The sequence below is a fragment of the Helicoverpa zea genome, chromosome 23 (assembly GCF_022581195.2).
Source record: "Helicoverpa zea isolate HzStark_Cry1AcR chromosome 23, ilHelZeax1.1, whole genome shotgun sequence".
Classification (NCBI taxonomy): Eukaryota; Metazoa; Arthropoda; class Insecta; order Lepidoptera; family Noctuidae; genus Helicoverpa; species Helicoverpa zea.
In genome coordinates, this window is record NC_061474.1 from 6489519 (window position 1) to 6514791 (window position 25273).

The following is a 25273-nucleotide window of genomic DNA, read 5'->3' on the forward strand; positions in this document are numbered from 1 at the left end:
GTCTATTTAATTAATTACATAATATAACATTTTTTACACGATAGAAGTGTAATTTTTTTTTCGTTTCAAGAGGCACTTGTTTGACCAGTCTTACCCATGGATATTGGGTTGCCCGGGTAATTGGGTTGGAGGTCAGATAGGAAGTCCCTCCTTGTAAAACACTGGTACACAGATTCACTGCATTACCCACGTACCTATATAGACAACGATGGTGTGATTTGCTTACACGATGTAAATCAACAAGATACGTTGGACCTTATTCGTAAAGCTCTCGATGTGCGCTTTAAAGCTCCGGATCCAAAAGCGAAGTTTACTAAATGGAGTGTTGGGGAGCCGTGTGCAGCACAGTGCTTTTGACTGATATCAGGATGGCTGTCACCTTTAGATGCTGAATATTTTCAAAACTACGAGAGTAGCAATTGGTAGCAACTAATGGTAGGTGGAAGCAATTAGGTAGCAATTCTCTATATGTATTTCGAGAGGATTGGCGAGTTGTGACAGCGATTCAGACGCAGACGTTCTTTTTAGATAACCTATATTACAGAGGCAGAGTAATTGAAGTTAATACTGAAAATTCTACATGTATGATTCACTATATTGATTATGGAAATGAAGAAATATGCTCCTTGGCAAACTTGAGGAAAAGTGTTATTCTTCACCAAATACCTACGCAGGCACAAAAATGTGTTTAAAGCCGCACCCGTACTATTGGACAACAGTGGGCCAAACAAACATTGGATTACATTCACAAGTCTATTGTTGAAAAGCAGTGTTATGTAAAAGTAACTGGTGAACCAGTTAATGGGGTACTGCTAATAGAGTTGAAATATGACAAGATATTGATAAACGAACATTTGGTAGACTTTGAAATGGCGGAATACATAGATGGGACTAAGTCTGTAGAAGTAAGGGCATTTGCTTCTATGAATAAACCAAATCAAACAGTAAAAGATGAAGTTGTTGAGTCTGACTCTAGCCCCGACTACATTGTAGTAAATGATTCTGAACCTAACACTATAACAGATCAACTGTCTACATCCAAAGAATCTTAAGACAACTCTCTAAAAGGAATAGACTGGAATAAAATAATTGATGCTGAAGAATGTCAGATAAAAATTATGTCACATATCCGAAAGGCATTACTTTCAAAATATGAACAAAATAGTCTGAAATAAAGAATTTGAATTGAATTGAAAGATATCAAGGATGAATTCAAGTGTAACATCACAGTCATAAACGATATTAAAGCATTAGAGCTGAATAGATGATGCTGATGATGATGCTGAGTAGATGATGATACAACTAAAATTTACGAGCAAATGTTTGAGGACCTACAGGCTGAAAGCCACTGAACGGTATATTTGAAAACAAAGCATGTGTGGCAGTTTTTCCTGAAGACGGTCGCTGGTATCGTGCATCAATTTTACAATACAGAAAGAAAGAAAACCAATTTATTCAACACACAAATGACGCAAGAAACAACAAACAAATAAATAAGGGACAAAAAACAATTAACATAAAAAGAAAAACGCTGCAGTTACGCCACTCATGTGCGAAAGGGACAGCGCTCAGCATAAATGCTGTGTCTCGCGCACGCAGGCACGGAACAACAGCGCTGGTTTTCAGCGCTGACCTACCACGTCCTTGCCTATAGGGAGGCGAAAAATCGCATTAAAATTAAATACGTTGACTATGGCAATTATTCCATTATCTGATGCTAAAGAATTTTTTGAAGAGTGGGTGAAACTTCCACCTGCAACTGTAACAGCCAAATATTTAGGGTCCAAGTAAATCCGGATGTTAGTATCAGTGATATTACTAAGAAATATGCAAAAAAATCTTGGATTAAGGGCCGTTCCATGTGAAAGTCATGGGCTACAACGAATCTGTGCCATTAGTAGAGCTTAGAAATGACAAGCAGGAATTTAGTTTAATTTTAAGTTTCTTAGATTATTATTATTTTTTAATTGTTTTTACCAAGAATAACTGTAACCTTCTATCTAGAAATAAAAGGCTTTTTTATTTTATTATTAAAACATACGGTTAGACTGGAAGCTGAGCCGATCATAGTTGGGAAAAGGCGAGACAGATGATCCTGACATGTTTGACCATTTTCAATGTGAAGATTTGGTTAAAGTTGAACTATTGCGTAGGACACTTGGGCTTATAAACTTCATAAATCAAGGTACATGAAACCGATTGTGGGCAAAGCCGTGTAACGCAGACTAGTTCATTAATAAAATCCCACTATCAGAATTAATAACTCGTTTTTTGCAATTTTATGTCTCTTCATAACATCTGTGAGTAATTTGAGAAAGTCTGACAAAACAAAAATAATATATGGCCTTCGTAATAGGAAGTCAAAATAATCTCAATGATAACCTCTAGAATAACATTGAGGAAGATTCTACAATAATATCATGTCATTGAATATCTTTTTTATTTTTCATGACTAATGGCGTAGATAATTATTCCTAATTGCGCTAAAAGAAGAACGATGTTTCTATTTTTTATGCCAAAACTTTGCTGATTTAAAACCTTTACACATTGTTGGATTTTCCTTGTGAAATTAGCGGTCATCATGTCGGGACATGTCATCGAGACAAATCGGCCAACGTGAAAATGTTGATACACCTGAAAAGAAACTTCTTAATTATTTCAAAAATAGAATCGAAAATACTGGCTGGTTATAACAAAAAAAGCTTCCTATTTCTGGTCAGCATAATTGCCATAACAACATGAGTAACATGAATATAGAACATATTCTATACTCTGTTACCTGAAAATCGCCTACCACAAGACTCTCAAGATAATCTTGGTCTTTAATATAATCCAAATTAATTTATTAAATCCTTTTCAGCCGCATGGAATATAACCACTTGCGACAAAGATTTCTAGGAAATTATAATTAATTAAATCCCTTGTCTCGTAATGACACCGTACCCGTATCAAGAGATTACAGAAGTTTAGATTTGAGCAAATTATTTTCTTTCTTAAATTTTTATCATCATAAATATGTTACGGCCATTGTATTTTAAAAACAATTGAAAATGTGCTAGTTAGTTTGATGACGGGATGCCTTACAAATATTTGTATTCAATGCTGAAAACAAAAAAAAGTTTTGCAGTAAAAATTTTACTATTAACTGTTTATTTTAAATAATATGGTAAATACATCTTAAGTATTCTGGCGAGATTTCTTTTAAAAAGTCAAAAATCAAAATCACAATTGTTCCATTAAAACACATGTGAATGTAAAAAATGTTTACCTCTTTTATTTACTTATGTATTTATAAGTTTGTAAATAAACTTTATTTTTTGTTGAATCTAAAAGTGTCACCATTATTATTTCCCTTCTGCCAATCAACTTTATTATAAAATAGCGCTTCTAAAATCCGTCCAATTATGTCTGTGATCAGTACTGTTGTTAATTATTCATCGTTTCCTTATCTTGTATTCGCTTATTTATAGCTATTGGAAATTGTTTCAGGACCCGTGAAATTTTGTGGGGAACAACATTTTTTGGCTATAGTGTCCAGGGTTAAAAAAAAATATGTCAAAAAATGGTTTCGCTAATTGCAAATAGGTATATAGTTTTGTCTGTTGATTTTTTATTGATACCGTTTTAAATACTATGTACGTCCTTGTAAGTTCATAAAGTATAATTCAGCCAGTAATTGTGCACTATTTGTACCGGGTATTTTATACTACAAAAGACTACATAGAACAGCCACAAGACGGAAAAAATATGTGCCATTTTTGTCGGACCTTATGACTCACTATAGTTCGGCCATTCAGAGAATGCGTTCCTGACACGTCGCGATTGAACTGACGACGTAACTACATTCATTGATTATTGATATAATAATGTTGTTTTAATGCTCCTCAATTGTTAAAACGGTAAACAACCAGCAAAAATATTTTTATCGTAACTGCAACGCCATTGCAAAGTTACGTCGTCAGTTCAATCGCGACGTGTCAGGAACGCATTCTCTGAATGGCCGAACTATACTTTAAAATATGCAGCAATGTACTGTACAAGGCGACCAAACTGAGACCCCAATTGGCAACACTTCATATCACATTCAATTGTAATTCAATTATACATGGAGTAGTCACATTCAAAGGTTCATTGATACCGTTTGACGCATCAGCGATTTGGTTACTTTGATTAATTTGATCAATGATGGATAACTTTATGGCTTTCAAGGGTTTTGGATTGGTTACGAATCACTAATTAGGAATGCTCACCTACTTATGTAGCTGTTGTGACGTTGACAATGTATAATTCGATTAACGATATGTATGCCTAAATCAAACAGCGCTTTTTACAGTAACGGATTTTCCACTCGTTTTTTTTACGTGTGAGCCATACCGGGCGACAAAAACCTGTCGCATGGTTTCACGTATCGTCGTTTTAGCGCTACTTACCGATCGGAAAATCTGCTAGTGTGAAAGAAATAGAAGCCTCTTCGTTTCTATGTTTTGTTTCTGCCTGTGTTTGTAAACTTTGGCCTTCAAACAGAGTATCGAATTTAGAATGTTGAATTGGTAAACTAATCTTCAAGTTAAATTATTGTCTCTCTGAAATCAGACAACATTTAATGTTACCGATTTTTCCTCCTCCTTCAAACTTTGAAGTAGGTATACTTTAACTTGGCTAGTAATAAAAGCTCCGACAAAAAAATAAGAATTGCCCATACTCAAAATACTAAAGCTACTGACTAAAATACTGACTTTCCGACTACTTTTCTCCGAATAAAAATTACGAAACGACCGAATGAGATACTAAAGTCTTCGAAAAATAAACATCACTGTTTGTTGTTATAATACTTTTCTACCAGTATAAATTACGTTCTACTGAAAACTATGCTTTGTATTTTTTAATCTTTACTTGCCTACTATTAATTCATAAATTACCTTTCATATTTCATAGACTTGGTGCCATTTTAACTATAACATTATACTAAAAATATTATTCTCAATGGTTAAACAATACTTTTAAAAAATATAAAAATGTACTTGAAATAATAACTTTTACTTGAAAAAGGAGGAGGTTCTCAATTCGGCCGGTATGTTTTTTTTTCTATGTGTGTACATCGATTACGCCGAGGTTTATAAATCGATTTACGTGATTCTTTTTTTGTTCGACGCGGAATAGCTGCCAGTTGGTCCCATAGTCATCAGGTCAAGATCTGATGATGGAAACCCTGAGAAATCAAGGGCAACCTTCGAAAGTTGTAGGCATTTGATCAACACCCAACTTTTGAACCAGCTCCCTCCTCTTCCTCCGATCCAGAACGGTACACGGGTACCTCATCCATATTTCGTAACAATACTAAGTTTCCTTAATAGATAGTAAGTTAGTAGTTTCATAAGTACATTTAATAGTTATATTAGTCAAAATACGAAAGCAAAAGCAACAAAAAACTATTTATTTTCTTAACATAAACAGACGTTACATGCAAGCATCGGTCGTTGCAAACGCACTGCGCTCGGATCTTTCGAACTCGCACACGAAAACAGCCGAACGCGACCCGAACCCGATCGCGTGTGCCAAACTGTTGAGGTATTTTTTCGTTATGCTATTTATTTTCAAGCATATAATTTACATTTTTAAATATTAAATATAAAAATAAAAAACATTTAAAAATATAAAAAATAGGTTGCCACCGATATCGGGCACAGGGTCCAAGGTACCGGTGGTTAGGGTCCCAGAGACAGAAACCTCCTCACAATACGTGCCGTATCAAGGAGTACTGCCTTCTGAATCAGTCCCTTGATCCAGCCGCCCAACGAGAGCCTCCTGAGGTGTTCGTCGAGGCTCTTGGCTATTAAACCATTGGCCGTAACGACAATCGGCACAACAACAGCCGTGTCGACACTAATCCTCCAACCTCGTGCGCTAAGTCGAGATACTTTATTTGTTTCTCTTTCTCAGCTTTCACAAGGTTCTCGTCATGCGGAACGGCGACATCGACTATCATCGCGCGGCGCGCTGATCGATCTATCACCACAATATCAGGCTTATTAGCTACAATAGTCCTGTCAGTGATGATAGATCGATCCCAGTACAACGTGATATGGTCCATTTCGAGAACTGGGTCGGGCGCATACTTGTAGTACGGTACCTCAAGGTCTACAAGGTTGTATTGCAGAGCAAGCTGCTGGTGGATAATCTTGCTGAGAAAGAGAAACAAATAAAGTATCTCGACTTAGCGCACGAGGTTGTCGCCATGTGGAGTGTCGACACGGCTGTTGTTGTGCCGATTGTCGTTACGGCCAATGGTTTAATAGCCAAGAGCCTCGACGAACACCTCAGGAGGCTCTCGTTGGGCGGCTGGATCAAGGGACTGATTCAGAAGGCAGTACTCCTTGATACGGCACGTATTGTGAGGAGGTTTCTGTCTCTGGGACCCTAACCACCGGTACCTTGGACCCTGTGCCCGATATCGGTGGCAACCTATTTTATTGAGGTATTTTCATTATTATTGAGAGTTAAAAAATAAATTTAATAACCAACAATAGAAATTATAACAGTTCATGCAAGTTGTAAAAATATGATTATTTTGTCAAAACCTCTGTTGTCGGTAACTTAGTAATTTTGTCGGAAGTTCAGTATTTTAGTCGGAACTTTAGTTTTATTACTCGAAGATCGAATTTTCTTTAGAAGAAAAAGTTATTTGACCTGCTCATATTTGTAGTTAAAATTGATAATTTTTGTCGTTTATGTTTTCGATTTTTTGTCGGTAATTCATTATAACGCTGGTTATTTAGAATAATAGTCGGCCACAGATCGCTGGAGATTAATTTGTTTTTCGGAACCATTATTATTATCCCTTTAACTTTAAACGTGAAACAAGTAACGTCGAAAGCTTTATTCATTAACATATCGGTTGATTAATAAAAAAGAAACTTCGTTCCTATAAACTCGTAACCCATTTTCCCTATAAGCCGGATTATTCTTCAGCATACACCTTCATAGTAAGCGAAGCCTGAAATTGCATGCAATGTACGCATATGAGAGCTTGCTGTATTGAACAATAAATATTGAGTTCCCGATTGTTTATTTCACAGAGACAATGGAGTCAATTTTTGTTGTAAAAGCTTTTCGGATTTTATTAGCGAAGAGTTTGTGAAATTGGACCTTTTAACGCTGTTTGGGAAATTTTTGGTTTTAACGATGTTTTGATAGGGTTTTCTGAAGTCGATGGATCTTTAATTACCTTGTTTAGAGGGGTAATTCTTAAGCATGATTTTTTGGCATTTTAGGTAGGAACACGATTGGAAACTTGGATAATATGTTTGAGTCTGAAATGGCTTCCCAATGCCCGTAACTTGCATACTTGACATGACTTGCATGTAATTATCACAGTTTTAAATAAAACTGAACATTATTGGAAACATATGAAAATGTATCTTAGCATAACATATTTAATAATATGCTTTTTTTAAAAGTCTGCTTTTTATGTTGTCATATTAATAAGTCGCACTAATTTCATGATTTCATTATGTATTTATTTCAACCGCAATATGTAATCAAAACAATGATTACTTTCCTTATAGCGTTGCAACATCATCATTCATTGTTAACTTCTCAATTTTGGCTAACGGCCATTAATTAAGCCGTTTTAAGCGACCCGGGATTTCTCCAACTCCATTTTGCAACAAGGCACTATCATTTATATTCTTCCACTCCAATCGAAATGAAAACAGAACAAATTTGAATTTCATGTTAATTGAATATTTTAAACATAACTTAATTCAATGGCCCTTGAGAAACATCAGGTGTTTGAAACTCATTTACAAGTCTTTTTCGACTTTTGTTTGACTGTTTCAAGTTTCTTCTCATTAGTTATTCGAGGACACGTTTGTTAATCAAATGTTTGTGAAAGCTTTAGCTGTGTATTTTAAAATATAATGAGTTTGTACCCGCGTCCCGAGGGAACTACTTGCCGTAGCCAGGAAAGCGTACTAGCCAGACAGACACACAGTTACAATTATTTCAGAGTTAAATGGCCCATTATCGAGAAAGACTGTAGAGTAGGTACTTTTTATTCAGATGCGCGAAGTATTCTCTTACCTCGTAGGTGAAACCGCTGGTAGAAGGTAATTTCTGCAGCCTATTAACGAAATTAGGTCGAAAACTTCAAAGGTTTTATGTAGTATCGAACGCGGTGGATGCAATTGGCATACCTAATGAGAACTTGCCAGTTTGAACCTTTCGGTGCCAATACTCATTATAAGTCAGCCACTTCAGTTGCTAATGATCGGTATCGATTGGTTTCCAATTTCCTTGTATGTAAATTCGTTTATCGAGAAGGTTTTTAAATCGATTATTTATCTAAAACTCCCTAAACTGTGCTGAACTATATTATTATGATATTCGTGATTTCAGGGTTTCGACTTTTATCAAGTCTTGTTTTTAGAGTTTGTGTAGGTAATCTTACTAGACGACTGCATACAGTTACAGAAAAAACTGGTGATAAAGGGATCTGTTTAAAACTCCAAAATTAGAACAATTATTTTTTTCAACTATTTTACTGGAGTTTCCAAAAAATAAATAACGCAATAATGATAACAAAGATTTCTTTCTCTGTACACAACGCTGCAAATAATTTAACTGAACTTTTGTTGTTTCAATATAATGATATGCATGTATCGGGTATTCGAGCCATTGAACGAGATCGGCTTTGAAGCAGTAGTCCATGTTATTACCTTATTAGGTCAAAATTCAACCAAATTGGAGCGGAGAATTTCGTTATTCAATATCTAGTCGTGTCGAATTCTATAGATTGTTTAAAAACTTCTCTTCTCCGCTCCGTTTTGGTGAAATCGGCGTCTTATGCACTTTGGAAGGCAATACCTACTGCTATTTTTCGGATTTCCTCTTTTTTGTCATAATTAAAAATCCGCAACGAATTGTAAAAAGCGCAACGAATGACGGAGGAGCGATGGTGATGCGAAAGTTTTCTCACCGATTAAAAATATTAACCTATGTTAGTACCTTTTTTCACTACAAATAAATACCAGTCATTTCCACTTATAAACGTATAAGTTATTTCAAATCCAGAACTTTTTCAAGGAATTCTTTTCGGGTTCAAACTGATACCAACATTCGAATGATCTGCGAACTCGAAGAGGAAGTTGTCCAGGATTGATACGGAGAAGAAGATACGGAAAGCGGACCCCGTTACAAGACGGGATAAACGCCAAGAAGAAGAAGAAACTGATACCAACATAACAATCTCCCACTCCTAACCTATTATGCTACCAACTGCGCAAAAAGACAAAAGCAATTAACTCTCATATCGTGGGGCGATAATTGCATAGCATCGACAAAGCTAATCTTATATAGTGATTGCTGTAACGTTCGGCCGCCATATTAAACTATGCCTAGCTGGCTATCGATTTTTTTACCTGTTCAGTTCAGTATGCATTGCAGGTGACAGGAACTAAAACCTCCAATAGTGATGAGTTAGGTTATATAGTTATTAGAAGCCCAGAAACAATTGTTTAAGTTAAGAGAGATGAAGGCATACTGTCCCATTTTTTCTGATCTGTTATCTATACTAATATTATAAAGCTGAAGAGTTTGTTTGTTTGTTTGTTTGTTTGAACGCGCTAATCTCAGGAACTACTGGTCCGATTTGAAAATTTCTTTCAGTGTTAGATAGCCCATTTATCGAGGAAGGCTATAGGCTACTTTTTATTCCGGTACGGGAAGTAGTTCCCACGGGATGCGGGTGAAACCGCTGGCAGAAGCTAGTGTATAAACATAAATGTAATAATATTTCGCATCATTAGACTTTCAATAAAAATCAGCGGCAGAATTCTATGATTTAAAACCTATAAACCAGCAATTATGATTGCAGATTCTGTGTTTACTTAGCAACCTTTACATGTTTGTTATTTAACACAGTAATTCAAAGTGACAACACCAGATTCCCTTTAAAAATTTTGCATCATAATCGGTTCATGCCTTTGAGAGCTATGGTGCCACAGACAGACAGATACACATAGAGGTCAAATACCCCACTTTAAGAAAAATGACGACTACCAGCAAAACTCAACAAGCAAAACACAGTTTAATCCAATCTAATCGGTCCCAGTCCAAGCCTAGAGTCCTTATTACTAGACCGTTCACATTTCATTTCACAGACCGGCGCAGCTTCGATTTTCCCACACTATTCACGGCTTCGGTGAAGTCTGAGGGAAAAGTGGACGCTTATTTATAAGTTGAATGAGAAACTGGAATTGAAGCTTGGGCTGTATGGTTCAACAAACCTATTATAACCAAAACTCAACATGAACATGTCGAGTTTAAGAAAAGTAATTGTAATTGGAGAATAAAGATTGAAGGGCGAAAGTATCTGTCTGGCTGTCATGCTAAGACTACTGAATCGATTTAAATGAATCAAAGCAGTTTTCTCGGCTTCCTTCAGTGGCTGGAACCGCCTGGTAATTTATAAGTTAGACGTCTCATGTATCTTTGTAAGTTTTATGATGGACCTTCCAAATAGCAATTACTGTAAGTCGAATACCTCTATTTACAATAGCTCCACAGTGGAGATTAATACAGACTTTCGTTGAGAAGAGATTATCGGCCTAATCTCAATGTTGAACGGAAAGCTAGCGACTGATTAGATAGAAAATTAATTAACGTTTTGTTAACCATTGACCTAGAAAAGGATTACTTAATAATCATCTTTACGCTTCAGTTACTTCGTGAGGGAGTAATTAGAGAATATTTGAATGGTTTTACTCAGCGGCGAAGATTAAACGAGTTAATGCTTGAAAAATAACAGTATGTCTCATCAAAATTACTTGTAGCAAAAATAAATCCCTTCAAAAATTCAACAGGAATCATTCACTTTGAATTGCGTAATATTCATTTTCAACACTTAATTAACATTAATTTTAATCTTACGATAAAATATAAAATGTTGTACAAAACCCTATCTAAAGGTCAGTTGACAAACAAAGAAAAAAACAATTGAATGTGTCAGCACAGCGCTATCCCAAGTCATTAGAGTTAATTGAGCGAAAACCCCCAGTTAGCACTTATAGCTAGACCGGATTATTGTGTACTCTCTATCTAACTAGCCTCGTCTATATGATAATTTGATTGTTTCTAGACAAAGAGTTTTATCATAAAACGATATGCCATTTGAAGTGTGTAATACTCTTGTCAGTTATCATCATCTGTCTAGCCCTTTCCCAACTATGTTGGGGTCGGCTTCCAGTCTACCAGCACCTGAGGTTCCGTGTTTTATAAGGAGCGACTGTCTATCTGAGCGCCTCAACCCAGTTACTCGGACAACCCCTTGGTAAGACTAGTTATCAGACTTACTGGCTACTAACTACCCGTAACGACTTTTGTCACTCAGTGCAAAATGAAGAAAAGTTATAGGATTAAATAGCGTGCCCAACGCAGTGAGTATGGGCAAATCCCACTCACTTAGGGAAGGCCTTTGTCCATCAGTGGTCATTTTCAAACTGTGATAACGATGACGATACTTTATACATTTCCAGAGCTTAGGGATTGCTTGTAAGAGATACCGTGTCCCTGGAACACAAAGGGCTTCAGAAGGAACATGAGCTTGACACTCACTTTTGCTTCACTCAAAGTGGGAGTAGAAATAATTATGACTTATGAAACCTCCCCAAATATATGTGGGTTGGTATACGAAAATTACCTTTTTTTACTATCTAATTAGACTGTGCACGTGTAAAAAAGCTATCTTGAACATCTGTTTTGATACCATGACTTTTAAGCCTTTTTCGCAGTTATTTCGTGGGAAAAACAACGCCTACACTTATATTTTGAAAGAAAAGTAGGTACTTGATATTGTAAATGCCAAAGTTGAGATCTTTGTGAGTTTGATAATTTGTATAATATTTTGGCCATCAACAACATTGAAATGTTTTAATAGGATTAATACGGAATTCAGAAGAAAAACAGAATCTGGAAAATAAATAAGTTATTTTTGAATAGGTATTCAACCTTCAGCTTGAATAGGCTTCAACAAAATCGAGATGCAAACACCCAGAAATTCTATTACCCAAACGAAAATTGAATAAACCAACATTTTGAATAAAAACGTTCGTTATATTTCAGATGCCTATTAAATTCTCTAGTACGGTATGCCAACAATGAGTCTCAATTGGTGCATCAGAATGAATGCACAATCGTTCGAATATGGGTCGCCGTCACAATGACGACTCGGAATCAGGAAAACTTATTGTTTGGATGCGGTAAGCCTCGTCGATTTCCTTCTTTGAAATTTCAAAGGTAACCCTTTGAAATGCTTTTGAAAATATTTGTTTGGAGCCTTGTGAAAGATCTTTTGAGGAGAACAGATTTTCTGTCAGAATTTATCTTCGGAATAATTCTTCTTCAAAGGACACAGTTCGTTAGCAGTTAGCAAGATCACAGTACATTAATATATTTTTAATCATTAAATATTATGAGTACAACGTACACTGATTCAACACTTTTATATGCGATGTGTTGTGTACTTCTATAGCGTTTTGAGGCACTTCTATGACCGACAATATCATTTCTGTTAAAATCCTCATATAATTTTTCTATAGGTAAGTAGATGAACAGAATTTACTCTTCAATATATTGGTCAAAATCTTTCAATTATTACCGCATACCATTATGATGATGGAATTCCAAGTAACCGCTAATAAATAGTCACAAACATCTTGGCAGCTAGTGTTTGCATCTGTTTCTACTACAAACAGAATACTAGGAAACACTACTGGGAATATATTAGATTGATGATCTAGTACATTATTCTAGTCTATTGTCTTATGTGTCACAGACGTACATGTTAAGTCGTAAATTAATAACTGTTGTGACGGTCTGAATGAGCCCTTATTTTTCATCACTCTATTCTATTTACAGAGGTTTCACACTAACTGTTTCGTCGTGTGAAGCAAAACTGTGGTTTTTAACGTCATTTTTGTAACGGGAGTTGTCAATTGTTTTCTGCAATATCGCCCGCTATAACATACGAACCAAGCGGTATAGCTAAAAAAACCCGAGCGGAAAATACTCCAGTGCGAAAAGGATAAGAGTTCCCGGTTCCTAAAACGTCGTATCAAAAAAATACGGTTTCTACCTTATAGCAACTGGCCTTGTTAGAAAATGCAACGAAAACTGACCTAGGTACTTAAGATAATTCTGATAACGAGGTATTTGATGTTTTGGCATGTATTGAGGCTAAAGTTAATAAATCAGTGTAAATTATTATCCATACCAAATTATGAGCTGCACTGTCTAAACGCCCTAATCTTGGAAAATGCTATAATAATATGGATAAAGATTCTTTCAATAATGGACAACTACATTGTTGCGTTGGCTATAGTATTTTCATCTTACTAAAGCAAGACGAAAGATTGTATGTGTATGTATATGAATGTATGGATGTTTGTTCCTCTTTCACGCAAAAACTACTCTACGGATTTTGATAAAACTTAGCAGTAATACGGAATGGAACATAGGCCACTTTTTATTTACGCGCGGAAAGAAGTACCCTGGGACGAAGGTGAAATCTCTGGCAGAATGTAGTTATTTTAATAATAGAAAGCCATGCAACAGGATGGGCTTGGCTTTCATTGAATCTATAGATTTCTATGGATAGAATAAAGTCCTCTTCCGCAAATAAGGACGGCCACATACCTACATTCGGAATTCCATCTAGGAATTTCGATTGGGGATTCCGTAAATACATCACATGCTAGAGTTTATTTCAATTCGGAGTAACAAGTTCAGTTGCATGTTAGTTTTCGAGTTCAGACATTTTGTTAGTGAATATTGACAACGAATTTTCTAATAACGATTGCATTATTGCTTTGTCTTCTTAGTACGCAAGAAAACACGTTAAAGTTCTCGCCAGGTAACATTGCGTCTTTGAAGTTAGCCATTTGAAGAAATGCGCTTGTGCAGTAGTTTAGTTTTTCTTTATTTTTGTGAAGAATTAAATTGACTTTCCTGAAGTAAGTCGTAGATGAGTTCAAAACGAATCGAAGTCGGTTCATCCGGTTGCACATCTGGTATCACAGACACCACATGGCATTCAAAATAGCAGCCTCCTTTTTGCGTAAACATGTTTATTACTGTCTACAACTTTTATTATATAGACATACGTGTATAAAACTACAGAGAAGAAGTGAATACAAGCACGAACAATTAATCAAGTGTACCTGCTAGTACAAAACACAAATAGTGTAGAATTATCTGGGGACCTCTTCGTACTCAATGTATCTACCGTTATTGTTTACCATTGACATTTCCAGTATTGATCTACCACATAAGCACCCCGTGGGATTTCTATCTTGATATTACAGAATTATAGCATTGATTCCCAGTGCAGGTTTGCAAGGCTTAATATCTGGGTCGCTCGTTTCAGTAAACATGGGCATAGTTTATGTGTGCTTATGTAAGAATTTTATGAAACAATTTTGTAACTTGGAGGCAGGAGTTGAAAATACTTTTGCTTTAAAACTATGGTGGAATTGCCTCGTTGGTCCAATTATCACATAGTGCAACTGCTGTACATGGGGCCTCAGGTTCTATTCCTGAATATGGGTAAAATCACATTGCGGACCGGATTGATACTTCTATGTATCGTAGACCACGTAAATGTCGGATTTCTGATCTTTTCCGGGCATGTCGGATTGCCATCTCATCGGACTATGAGAGTGAGCGAATAGACAGTGCATTTGTGTCTGCGCAAATGCTTGCGCACTATGACATATCTTGTGCAGCTGGCCAATTTCCTTAGAGATAGAACAGCCGACGTTGCCGATAATCGGTTTCCGATAGTAAGGGAACAACGTTGTTATCAGGACCTGAGACATTGGCAACTGGACTAGCAAAGAACTACCAGTTTTTGATATCTTAATCAATAATGTAATAAAAACTAGGTGTACTAAAATCATGTATTTTCGAATTATTCCTAATATTGAACATCCAATTTAAATCATGATTTGATATGCTTCCATGATTCTAAAAGCAATCGAACCATGTTCAAACAGAAATTAGCTATTTCATGAATGAAAAGTCAGTTTGTACATAAGCTTGTTAAATGCGACAAATCGTTCGGAAAAATACTAAGTATATGCTCTCTAAATAATCAAAAGCAAATGTTAGATCATTAGAGTAAAACGTAAGTAGGTATATTTAAATAAATATAATTAACCATGTCTGAACCGTAAGAAAAAAACATTGTTTTTGACTTTTAGAAAACTATTTTTAAATTACTATTTGTTTAAAAATAGGAGATTATTTTTAAAAATTCCTTTACGTTTTGCTTATGGGGGTGCTACCTACCCTAATTCATCCGACTTTCCCTAAAAGACTTTCTTATGGTATCTCTCGATAGGTTACGATCGCTTGGCTTCGTAGAAGTTTGAAGTTTGGTGTTCAGCGAGGATCGAATTTGATCCGACCACTGTGTAAGGCCACGTTTTTGGAAATTTTACCTCTCCTGTTCAACACAATAATTTTCTCAACCTGGAAGACTATCTATGTACCACGTTAAAATTGCTCAGACAGAGTTCCATACTAATAATATTATAAATGTGAAAGTTTGTGAGAATGTCCCTATGGATGTAGGTATTTGGTGATTTCGTGGAAATTTTGTATGTAGACAGGTGATACATTGGATTAACACATAGGCTACTTTTTATCAACACACCGAAGCCGCGAGCGGAAGCTAGTTTATATTGGGGAAAAATCGAAAAATTGCTAGTGCTACCTATATAAAATACGCAAAAGCAATTTCATAAAAGATTCACTGTTCAAAAACAATGCAAAACAAAACACGATACAAACAATGCAAAAAAAAATCAGCGTTCGCTATTCTTTACAAGTTGGCACAACCACATGAATGAGCAATTACAATTAATAATTGCCCGCAGAACTGCCGTGTCCTATAGCATTTATGTTTAATGTAACGTGTGCCCAGATTGCCAATTACATGTCTTCCGTTCATAGTTCAATCTTTTCATTTCGTTCACTCAGTTCCGTTCCATGTATGGCCGCAATTTTCATGATTGATGAACCGTTTGAGTGCCGACTATGGCCGGATTATTGTCTGACCGAATGAATATTAATTCGTCGGATTAAAAATGGGTGTGACTATTTTGGATTGGTATTTGTATTTACATTTATTGGGGTTTTCATAATAATATGTTGGCGATATTTTCTCGTTCTGAAAATCGAGATGACTGATTGACGTCAACAGATAATTAATATGAACTTATAATAATAACTAGCTTCCGCCCGCGGCTTCGCCCGCGTCGAGTTCGGTTATATCGCGTTTCCAAGAGAACTCTTCAAAAGTCCGAGATAAAAACTATCCTATGTTCTTTCTCAAGGTTAACTCTATGTCTTTACCAAATTTTATTAAAATCAGTTCGGCGGTTTATACGTGAAAGCGTAACAGACAGACAGACAGTGTTACTTTCGCATTTTATAATATTAGTAGGGATATACTTCGTTGGAAATTCAAAATATTATAAAAAACAGCCTTTCCTTCAGTAGGTAATACCTCCTTCATTTTATCATATCGACATGATATCAAGTTTATTATCCGACCTCAAAACGCGTTCTTACATCCATGACTGATTCGATTCACGATCTCAAAAGGTTCGAGAAACATAATATCGACACCAGAACAAACTTCGTTTGTGTATCATTAAATGGAAAACAATAATAAACTGGGAATTTAATATCTGTAAGACTTTACTCAAAGACAGCGGCTTGTGAACAAACGTAGGTAAACGTGCTCTTAATAAATAATACATAAGGTTTATTATAATAATATTGTATTCATTGAATTTTGTTTTTATGAGGATCATGTTTATTAATGTTTTTTTGATCTTGATACTTAGTACATTCCAAGATACCTACGCAAAGAGACAGCTTTGAATTTGAGAAGAGGAATGTTAATGACGAAATATATTTCAGTTTTGTGTTTTTTTTTTATAATAAATCTTAGCACTTTTAGTGAATCTTCGCGACTTTGAGTAGGTACGCTCTTCACATGCACGTATTAAATGGGCTACCTAATAGGAAAAAAACACATCAAATTATAAAAAATACGTCAAAGACGGTAGATGTTACAATTAAATGAGGTTAACAAAATATTCAATGAATAAAATGCTCAACCTATAAAAAGGTACCAATATAAGAAAGCTAGACCAATTAGATGTATTTTTTTTCAAAGACGGTATTCAAAACTAATAAGATATATAACTCTGCGTACCATAATGTTAATTTATCCAAGGATTAAAGTACAAGTAAAAACAAAAGTAGCAGCCCGTTATCATGATCTAATTAAAAGTTATCGTGAAGTTAACGATACAAGTTCATTATCGTCTTAATGAGTCTGCCTCACTTGGTGAAGTACATTCAGAGATATAGAACGTCTTGAGATACTCTAACGATGAGGAAACTTCTTGTGAATATTCTTGTTTTTTGGGGTAAGCATATTAAATCATAATGTAACAGGATAATTGGAAGAAAATCTAGAAAATGCTTTTATATAATTGTTTCGAAAATCCACATGCTTTGGTACAAATGCAAAGCACAAAACAAGGGCTTGGTTTCACTAAAAATAGTTGACTCTTGACTTTTAATACGAGTCTTGGTGTGCAAGATATGTACCTATTAATAGCTTTGAATTTCCTAAAATTCAAATGTATCCCAGTAAAATAATAACATACATGTAAATATTTAATTAAGTATTTATGTTTAAGCATTACTGGATCTCTATGTATATTGAGAAGAATTCAAAAAAGAGTACATTTTTCAATAAAACCGCATAATATAAATATCTACATTACAGTTGGCATGTGTTTAAGTCAAGACGATAAAGAAACAAAAAGATATGAAGGAACAACCGAACCTTACAAAGTAATGCTCAAACCAAATCCATTGGAATTGTTTGAGCCCTTCGAGCGTATAGATTTTGAGGATTCCAAAATCATCTTAAAATCTGACGCCACTGTGAAAATCTGTCACCACCCCAACTTTAAATGCATGGCTAAATTGTAAGTTTTTCTTTCCCTACTGATATTATGAATGCGAAAGTAACTCTGTCTGTCTGTTACGCTTTCATGTCTAAACCACTGAACTGATTTCAATAAAATTTGGTACAGAGATAAAGTTGACCTTGAGAAAGAACATAGGATAGTTTTTATCCCGGACTTTTGAAGAGTTCTCTTGGTAACGCGATAAAACCGAATTCCGCACGGGCGAGCTAGTTTACAATATTTTCGTCAAGAGTACAAAAATTATGATTGAAAAATTAATGTCTTGGTTGGACTCAATTTCATGATTTCTTACTTATTTATGGATTAAATCGACTGTTTTATTCGTTTTTTTGTAGAAAGTTCCAAATTAATCCCAATTAATTTTCAGAAATAATCCGGCTCCAGTGTGTGCTTACGCCAAACGTCATGGGTTGTTCAATTATGCAGATATTTGCAAAATACATATTGAAAACTGCTTGGCTCAGCCATTAAATACTGGTTATGTATATGGAGTTCCAACTGAACATGGTAAGTCTAAGAGAAATAACGATGATGACAGGGACCTACTAAAATTACTAAGTGGTGGCAATGCCATAAAAAATGGGTTTTTGGGTAGTCTTTGTCAAGTAAGGGCTTGTAGGAGGGTTGTATCAAGTATGTGTGGTGAAGAATGGAGATGGAGTGGACCAAAAGAAAAAGGACATGGCTAAGAATGGAGTAAGGAGCCAAATGATAGAGGAGAATGGAAGAGTAAAGCATTTCTCTATCCCCATGCATAAGTGAGAACTGGGTAAGAAAGTGTTGGGAACTTAACTGATGATAAGAAAAATAATATTCTGTTTTTCAGATATAATATTCTACAATGGCAAAGAGAAAGACTGTCACTATTACTTCAAGCAAGCAAAGAATAGTAAGGATGCTATCAGGTTGTACTACGAAGTTGCCCACGAAACTGTCAATAATGACCTGTAGGATTTAGAATGATTTATTTAACATTTATTTTTTCTTAAAAATTATCATAAATGCGAATTGTGTTTTGTTTATTTGTATTTTTGAAAATCCTGATAAGTAGGTTCTAAAAAGGTGTTTAATCATTAAAAAAGTTAATTTGATACTGTGTTATTTACTTACTCCCTCAGCCGTAAAAAAAGAAGTTTCAGTACGTACCTGAAAAAATAAAATAAAGTAGAAATTAAAATTTGCTTTTCTTTTTGTCTTAATAAATATCAGTCACACTTAGAGTTCTATACTGTTGTACGCAATAATAGTGCATCTACACTATAATGTATCCTGCCTAGCTACCTGACCTTTCAGGCTCCAGAACACCCACCATAGCCGAAATTAACCCTGGTCACCATTCATTCATTATAAAAAAAAATAATTATAACAACCTTGCTTTACTATAGTCATTAGTCAAGAACTAAGTTGATTTTATAACAATATGTACGAAGATAATGAAAAAATAAAACTTCATCAATGATTCAGAACAAAATAAAACTATGTAACTGAATTATACAAAGCAAAAACAGACATTTTCGACGTAACAGTTGACTGTTTGGGACATCTGCCGATATATTCAAACTAGCAGCCCGCACCAGCTGCGTCCGGATTGTATTCATATACCAAAGGATTAGGTTACTCATGAATTATTTAATCTATTATAGTAAAAACTCCTTGGAAATCCATGTTGAGCTCAAAAAAGCCATGAAATTACAGCTAAAGCAGAGGAATTTGTTTTATAATAATTATGTGTATTTAAAAAAATCGAGAAAAAAAACGATCTAGGTTATACTGTGTTGTATTGTGTAAGACAATAAAAATATTCCGATTTACATAAGAAAGGGTGATTTCCAATATTGGCAAGGCATTATAGCTTCTTAATCTGATAATACTTCCTTTAATGAAGATAGTTTTACTATGATAATCCTATTAAAGCTTATCAAGCTTAGACATCGATACAGATTTATGACTAATCGATTCATTGATTAGTATGGTGTTCATTCTGAAACTAATCGGATGTGTGAGATCAGTTGAAGTAAAAATGAGCTATGTTTTCTATAGTATTTTGTTTCTGGGAATGGCTGGTAAGGATTATAGTTTTTTTTAATTCTTTAGTGATACTCCAATGTGATAGATCGTTAATTAGTTCGTATAGAATAAACTTTAACAATGAAGCGACATTTACACATGCTTAGCAAAATTAAATTAACAGATGACTAAGTTTTTTTAGGACTTAAAATATTGATTCAGTATATGCATTTAAAATCAATATAAAAATAAAAAGTATCTTGACCTTGTAAAAAAACCTCTACACACAAACTTATCGATTAAACTGTGATCATTAAATTAAACTTCCTAATAATATTTTTACAGTGGGAATGTATTTATCACAAGAGGTAGGTTATCCACCAAGTAACAACCTGAGCCACGGTGATGAAAACCACAGTGGAGAATATGAAGACTATGAAGAAACGCAGGAACCACAATCAGCTAATGATTGCTATGCTGAAAAAATATCCTGTACTAAAGAAATGTATGAAATTGTAGAATTTTTTAATACAGTTTCTTTATGATTGTTATTATTACCAAAGGTTCCATTTGGACTTACGCGTCTACGTGCGTCTGACTTGTACAGACGCGCGTTTGTAAATGCGTCTTTAACCACAATATTATGTACTAGCCGTTTCACCCGCATCCCGTGGAACTACTGTCCGTACCGGGATGAAATATATGGCCTATGGCATTCAGGTACATTGTAGCTGTCCAAAGATTACCCCTTCATACAAACTGACTTTTACCTCGTAATAATATTAGTATATAGATATGTTGTAAGGAAGAAAACATACAATTTGCAAAAATAATCACTTGTTTTCAAGTAAATGCTTACAGGAGTTATTTTTGCAGGAACTTAGATTTGCCAAAGCCAGTATGCGTTTATAAAAAGAAATTGGGTTTGACCAACTATGTGGGATTGTGTGATATAAAACTTCGATTATGTCTTAATAAGCAAATGGAACAAAAAGGTTTAGTTGTAGTCGGTAAGATTTATTTTTTCTTTTTACTTTAATTAACTCAGAGTAAGGAGTAGAGTAAGGATAAGAAATGGCGGCTACGGGATTGTTCGAAAGAGTTAACGCGGCCCTGGTACGTAAAATTCTACGACGGAACATGATGGATTTTTAGTCAGTAAAAGTCTGACGGTGGATACCACAGGACGCCCACCGCAGATGGGGTAGGCACCGGAGGAGATGGCGTGACGATCTGGACGCCTACAACCCTGAGTGGTGGAGCAATCTAAGGATGGAGAGGTGTGGAGACGAGATGGGGAGGCCTTTGCCCAGCAGTGGGACAATAAAGGCTAAGAAGAAAAAAAAAAGTCACTCCCTCACTGTTGCTAATCCACAGCGGGAGGGGTCATTTGATGATTTTTGCCATCTTAAAAAAAGGCGTAAGAAGGTGAATGGATTGTGTGAAAGATGATGGCTGCAAAACAAGACAACTTGTCAGATAGGAAGGTATGGAAGAAGAAGATATGCTGCGCCGACTACAAATATAATTGGGCTAAAAACAAAAAAATATTTTTTTAGGAGTGTGATTAATAAAACAATATTTTTGTATTTACAGATGAAATATATCACAACGGAAAATCTTATGACTGCCATTACTATTTAAACAATGCGAAGTCGGAAATTCAAGCCGTGAATTGGTATTTTATGATGGGCGGCCGTGATGCCCGAAACGATAGTATTACAGCACAAAATTAATAAAACTTAATAATCTCACACAAATATCGTTTTCGATCGTCAATAAATAATTTTACTATTAATAAGTTTTATTTGAACCTGATATTTGATTATATAATCTACTGTTAGATATCTATTTTATAAAATTAAAAAAAAATCCGCGATGTCATTTATATATATGATATACATATAGAGCGTAGAGCAGACAAAATACTATGCTTGGATTATCATACCAAGAAACAACGGAGAAAAAGTTTATTAAAAAAAATCGTATTTAACTACAATAAATTATAACAAGTGAATGTCGCACGAGCGTAGAACAAAGAAATCAATTGATAGTAGAGAAGAAAGAACATTCTGGAATATTTTAAAGTTACAAATCTACAAAACTATACTACTACTATTTCTTCGCTACCCAAAGGTAAACTGGTAGAAAAAAACTAAGGCGTTAAGTCCGCCGTTATACAATGTGGAAAACGATTTAAAAAAAAATGCCATAAAAATATTTTTTTTGTAATATTCAAGTCAATTTTCCAACAAAGTTTCGATAAAAAGAAGTGCTTCTATAAACCGTACCTTGATCCTCATTTTCAAATATTTTTTCGCCAAACGATTAAAGAACCAGATCTAGAATGAGGTAATTTTTTTAAGATTTTGTTATGAAACCTGGTTGGAAAAAACGAATAAGGAACTGTAGCATTTATCATCAGCCTTTCCACTATACCAATAACAACTCTGGCCTCTTCTGATACAGAAAAGGAAAGAGCGTTAACTATCACGGTTAACGTCAAAGCAGAATGTGTGAATTCAAATTTTAAAGACCAGGTTTCCTGAAGATGTTTTCGTCCACCTTTATTCAGACCACGGCATAAGGTCAAACCGTGAGAAACATTATACTAATACATAATAATTTCCATATCATAAACTTAAATTCGTGTATCAAAAAGATGAAAGGCTGAGAAGACTGTCATACATTTTCAATCAAAATGCCTCATTATCCAGAAAGTCAATTAATATGGAATTATACTTCATCATAAGTTCATTAACGTGTCTTGATTAAGTACGTTATCTTCTACTTCGTGTGTTTTAGCGTTTCAAATGGTTTGGTGGTGTTCACAATGATTCATAACTACATATATTTTTCTTTGTTTATTTGTGTTTTTCTTATTTGTTGTTTGCAAGGTAAGATTTTTTTGCACCATTTATACTTGTAACAGACATTAAATCTTCTGGTTTTTTTTTTTAATACTACTGTAATTCACACACGGCAGTAAAATTCAATATTTAAATTAGCTGAAACGTGTAAATACTAGAATTGATTAATGAGCTAACTTAGTAGTGATTTCCTCCGGGAAGTATGAATCCTAATGACGAGTTTTCCATTATTTCAATTCACATATCCTACTGCAAAAAGAGTAAATACGATGATGATGAAGATTTAACAGCAAAAACTTTCATAGCAGCCGAAGAGGAGGAAATGGATAATGGAACTGATGGCAAATCTATGAAACAATTAATGAAAATTCCACCGCCGCCGTTCATCACCTATGGCCCATTCCCTTTCGAAGGAGTAGACTATGATCTACTGCCTAAACCAACTTATGATTATTATTATGACTGCTACTATTTACATACAAAATGCGTTAGAGATAGGTAAGTGTTGTTATTTCTGTAGCCCTACTGAACTAATATAGAATCATGTTGTAAGGAATGTTTTGGACGCAATTTGGACGCAGATGGCAGCTCTGAAGTGGAACAAAAGTGCTTTATTTTATTTTGTATCTTTCGGTGTTTCAAAATTAATAATTGATAAAATTGAATTGTATAATTGTAAAATAAATAAATAATAATTAAATTGTAATAGACAGCTGTGTTGCTGGGAAGTTTGTTCTTCACCGCTTCTTCTTCCCAGCCATAACACTAGGAAGTGGTGAAAGGGGGGCGTTTTTGGGGGTGCTGTCATTCTTGTAAAATTTTGACGTTAAAAAGTGCTAATCGTATTAGCCTATTTTAATAAATGATTTTGACTTTGACTTTGACTTTGAATATGGACGGATGTAGTGGAAGAGGACAACCAAAGAAAATATGTATGGTTTAAGAAAAAGTCCATATGATTAGAAAGAATGTTACATATAAGATGATCTCGTAGAAGAGTATGGAAGGATCACACATGCGACCCCAAATGAATTTGGAATAAGAGGTAGATAAAGTGTAACTCCTACTTTACAACTTTAATATTTTTTCAGGGTGTACGACAATGAAGTATGTTCCTACAGTAAATCTAAAGGTTGGGTTAATTTTGCGACCCAGTGTGAATTGGACCTACAGAATTGTTTAGCACGAGTGAAAAGTAAGCTTGGAATATATGGTACTACTATGAAGGATGGTAAGACCTTTGAGATTATTAGGAATCTTGCTACCAAGGATGCGTCCTGTGTAGGGGAATCATCGCGAATGCCAAGCGATCCATAGAGCTGCCCGCGGTCAAAATACGGGACGTATGTCACTCAATTATTGATTTATATATTGGGAATAAATAGAGCACCGGCACTGCAGCATTTTGAGAAAAATAACTATATTTGATGGCGCGTTTATCGAAGTAGGTTCTACGCTATTTTTATCCGGGTGGCCAAAGTTCTAAAATATAGTGATAAATAAAATGTATTCTTATTTTCAGATACTTATTTCTACAATGGTGATGGTTGGGACTGTGGATATGCTAGACGCAGTGGCAGTCGGATTTCATTTTATAGTGAAGAGGAAGAAAATGCGTTTTTAGAAGAAATTAAGAATATAACGGCCATGTTTCAGAACAATGCTGCAGAAAGTACTCCTGAGTTCCATATTAATTGATATTGCACTTAATTGCCATTTAGCATGGATGCAATTTAAATACACAAATCTTGATACCGAGGCGTTACTGTGATTATTTTATGTAAATATAGATTAAGAATAATTATAACTTGCTTTGGTGTATATGTGTTGAATTTTAGCAGACAGAATAAAAAGCTAAAAAAAAAAACAATAAATTACTTCATATTTAATAGCAGTGATAGAAACAAATAGAAAATGTTCTAAACTTATAGTTGGGCTTCGTTCCGAGTTGATTGCTCTCGACTCTCCGCGCGCGCCGCAAAAGCTGCGCGGCTGTTCCACTTTTAATTTCGGTAACGAGCCGGCGCGCGTCTTAGCCTAGAGGGGCGCGGAGGGGCAATAGATGAAGTCCGCGCTACAAACTGTCAAAATTAATTCCAGGTTCAAGTTCTACAAATAAACGAATCCAAAATCCAAACCCTTTTCGAAACTCGTTTATAAACTGCTGAAACATTTTAAATTAAAATTTCACGTTTTATTGAAGGTACAGTTTCCAATATGAAGGAACTCATTAATATTCGTGGAAGCCGTTGATTTGACAAATATTGATTGATTGTTACTTAAACAATGGTAAGACAAACTTTGGGATTAAGGCCGGATTTT

The 25273-nt window shown here is 35.0% G+C and overlaps 2 protein-coding genes across 5 annotated transcripts in view; one reads left to right on the forward strand and one right to left on the reverse strand.

The window, feature by feature from the left end:
* Nucleotides 1-25273, reverse strand: part of LOC124641882 (octopamine receptor beta-2R) — a 204845-nt gene that overhangs the window by 119359 nt on the left and 60213 nt on the right. The window contains exon 1 of one of the 4 annotated variants that reach the window (XM_047180134.1): nt 19185-19205. The exons of the other annotated variants lie outside the window; for them this stretch is intronic. The gene's annotated coding sequence lies outside the window, so the exon portion shown is untranslated. Of the gene's footprint in view, nt 1-19184; nt 19206-25273 lie in introns of those variants that run through there. 4 annotated transcript variants of the gene reach the window in all.
* On the forward strand, nt 17465-19025 carry LOC124641884. Its single transcript, XM_047180136.1, has 4 exons — nt 17465-17501; nt 17867-18071; nt 18442-18581; nt 18901-19025. Exons 1-4 carry the CDS (start codon nt 17465-17467, stop codon nt 19023-19025), a joined length of 507 nt encoding a protein of 168 aa, XP_047036092.1.